At 33.6% G+C, this 3,646-nt stretch overlaps 1 protein-coding gene across 1 annotated transcript in view; it reads right to left on the reverse strand.

Annotated features, from left to right (window-relative positions):
* SRSF12 (serine/arginine-rich splicing factor 12) overlaps positions 1-3,646 on the reverse strand; it is a 17,921-nt gene continuing 14,275 nt past the window's right edge. Inside the window, exon 5 of the mRNA XM_010834755.1 lies at positions 1-2,465. Within this exon, the coding sequence (XP_010833057.1) occupies positions 2,096-2,465 (370 nt within the window). The 3' untranslated portion in view covers positions 1-2,095. The remainder of the gene's footprint in view (positions 2,466-3,646) is intronic.

A 3,646-nucleotide genomic window follows, 5' to 3' on the forward strand; every position in this document is an offset into this window, starting at 1 on the left:
TTTTTTTTTTTTTTTCCTAATTCTATTATCTCCTTTTCCTCTAAATATTATCTTAGTTTAGCATATATCTGTCAAAGACGTTCGTCTTCCAAAAAGACAAGCAAGCTGATCAGGGAGGGCAGTATGGAGCCCAGCCACCACCCAGCTACAAAGTCTGTTGTGTGACCTTGTTTGTGCATGTCATTTAACCTCTCTTCATCTCACTTACCTTATCTGCAGTGGTACTGCCCTCATAAAGTTTTTGTGATGAGTGAGTAATGTTAAACTTTACAGAGCATTGCCAAGCACATATTAAATAATCATAAAGTTTAAACTATTATCATTCCAGTTTTTCCATCAAACCAAACAGCATCCTCATAAGCAGTCTAGCAATTACAGTGGACAAACCAAATCAGAGTAAATCGAAGGATTAAGCATGTTCAGAAACACTGCCTTATTAACTTTTTACTAAAATGTGATTAAATGTAGACACTGTAATCAATTCATAGTTAGTATCCACAATAACTACATATATGTGTACATAAACCAAAACATTTATTTAGAAAATACAAAAAATTACTGTTTGTCTTGCTCTTTCTTCAGACTATCCTTTCAATTTTCAATAGTGCCACATAATTTTATAACTAATTTTTATTACATCTGAACACCTCAAAGAGCTGTAGTTTTGAAATAAATTTTGCTATGATTAAAGAGAGAAAATCTATTCAGAAAGTACAGAATACACGAATTTACGGTACTTATCCAATTACCACCAGCATATAAATTATTTTGTAAAGTTATTTCTTACACACAGGATGTAAAATGCAAAAAAAAAAAAATGGAATTTGTATTCAAAACAAACAGAAGCAACACTGGCTCCTATATGCTAAAAATATAAAACAGATTTTTTTTTTTAAGCATTCTAGATACAAATATTAACTGTATGGGCTGAGAACTTTTAATTTCAATATAATTCAACAAGGTACACAAGTAGAGCTCTATAAATATATCCCCTATAATAACCATATGCAAAATCATTTTATCACAAATACTACCAAACCCTCTGAAAAACATAAACTACAAACACATTTTTAAAGAAATTCTGTTTTAACAACTACAAAAGAATATCAATAAAGCTATTTGGCTTTAAAAAACGAAGAGCAGTGTAATGTAAATCCCATACTGAGAAGATGTTTTCTGAGAATGCAGTCTTGAGTTTAATACAAGGTACTAAACATTTTCAAAAATAAACAAGACTTATTCTAATACCATTTAAAGTCTTGAACAAAAGCTCTAAAAAGAAACCACTAAGTAACAGATGAAAAGTAGGTATGCAGAATTAATGGTATAAAATGTGATTTTATATAAAATGTACCAATCTTCATATGTATAAGGCTTGATATGAATATTTTTGGACTATGAGTGTTGCACATCATTTTTATAGCAGTCTCAAACCATTCAAAATTCAGTATTTTTCAAATGTTTTGATATTTCTGACATGAATGAACATGATACAGGATACAACTTAATATCAATTTATCTATACTGTTCCACTCAGGAACCTTTTTTAAGCCTAGGAAAGAGTATCTTTTGAATGCTTGATCTCTACATAAACTCTACTTTTAGAAATGTCAGTATTTTGTGATACAGAACTAATACCATCAGGAATTGCCCCAAGTTTAAAGAGAAAACACAAAGGAGACGTACAGTGTCAAACAGTCTTAAGTTTGCCTTATGCAATTATATAGTCATCATTACTTTTACATGAAAGTGCTTTAAAGTAAAAAATATTTTTTTAATTACTGTTAATACTTAATATCCAAATCAAAGTTTCTAATTTAGTTCCACTTTATACATTTCCTCTAAAAAGTACTCTTCTGCCACAATGTAAGCAAAAAACGGTCCATAAAATGGGACATCACTCACATCATATTTGTGGTGTGGGTCCTTAGACCAAATCTTCATTAACCCAAGTGAGAGAGCCTTTATTTCTTATACATGCCCAAAGTAACTAATATCAACTCACATTTTCTGTAAGCCTTCAAGAATTTTTATTCAACATAATGAGAAGTTTAATAACCTATATTAACACTACAGAGCATTCTTCTGTTGCTGTTCACCAACTGTTTTTATGACGGTAACTCCGCGATCTGGAATGTGATCGAAAATGAGAGTGTTTCGCTGTTTGTGCTTTTGTTTCAGAATTGGTATACGCTTTGGGAGATTTACATGGGGATCTGGCTATGGAGTCAGAATGTCTTCCATGTGATCTTGATTTTGTTCCTGAGCTAGTCTGCTTCTGAGGTGAGCTTGACTGTGATTTTCCTATTGACTTGGACCTTTTCTGCAAGGACTTGGACCTTGACCGCTCTCTAGAACCAGAATTCCTTCTTGGAGTTCTTGACTGCCTTGCTGAGGTAGACCGCCTGGGTAGTGATTTGGAGCGAGATTTAGATTGGCTGTAAGAAAATCGCCTGTGTCGAGACCTGCAAACATCCATAACGTCAGAGTATATATTTCGTACAAAAATAGTTAATAGGTTAGGAAACAACACTTTCAGGAACTTATATACTTTACATAACATTAGTTGTGCTTTTGTTGGAGAAAAAAATTCTAATTTTATTATGAGTGCTTTTGGTTCAAAAATATGTACAAGTTTGTAATATTTGACCAAAAGATTTTGACTTTGCTGGGTATCTTTTATGAGTCAGTTCTGAAAAATATATTTTGCATATTTAGTCTGGGTTACATAATTCCTAAGAGGTAAGAAAATCTGAAAGGGGAAAAAAGATAAAAAGAAAATATCTAAGAATATTAAATAATGTTAATAAAAACAAAAACCTAGATGGAGGACTTCTGAATCTTGACATGACAGAGCAACTTGTTCTAGAACAATCTTCCCATTAAAAAAAAGCTATATTAAAAGGCTAGATTATATTCTTTGCAGCCAAAGACGGAGAAGCTCTATACAGTCAGCAAAAACAAGACTGGGAGCTAACTGTGGCTCAGATCATGAACTCCTTACTGTGAAATTCAGACTTAAATTGAAGAAAGTAGGGAAAACCACTAGACCATTCAGGTATGACCTAAATCAAATCCCTTATGATTATACAGTGGAAGTGAGAAATAGATTTAACGGACTAGATCTGATAGATAGAGTGCCTGATGAACTATGGACGGAGGCTCATGACATTGTACAGGAGACAGGGATCAAGACCATCCCCAAGGAAAAGAAATGCAAACAAGCAAAATGGCTGTCTGGGGAGGCCTTACAAATAGCTGTGAAAAGAAGAGAAGCGAAAAGCAAAGGAGAAAAGGAAAAATATAAGCATCTGAATGCAGAGTTCCAAAGAATAGCAAGGAGAGATAAGAACGCCTTCCTCAGAGATCAATGCAAAGAAATATAGGAAAACAACAGAATGGGAAAGACTAGAGATCTCTTCAAGAAAATTAGAGATACCAAGGGAACATTTCATGCAAAGATAGACTCGGTAAAGGACAGAAACGGTATGGACCTAACAGAAGCAGAAGCTATTAAGAAGAGGTGGCAAGAATACACAGAAGAACTGTACAAAAAAGATCTTCACAACCCAGATAATCATGATGGTGTGATCACTGACCTAGAGCCAGACATCCTGGAATGTGAAGTCAAGTGGGCCTTAGAAAG

The sequence above is a fragment of the Bison bison genome, unplaced genomic scaffold (genome assembly GCF_000754665.1).
Source record: "Bison bison bison isolate TAMUID 2011002044 unplaced genomic scaffold, Bison_UMD1.0 scf7180017864035, whole genome shotgun sequence".
Taxonomy (NCBI): Eukaryota; Metazoa; Chordata; class Mammalia; order Artiodactyla; family Bovidae; genus Bison; species Bison bison.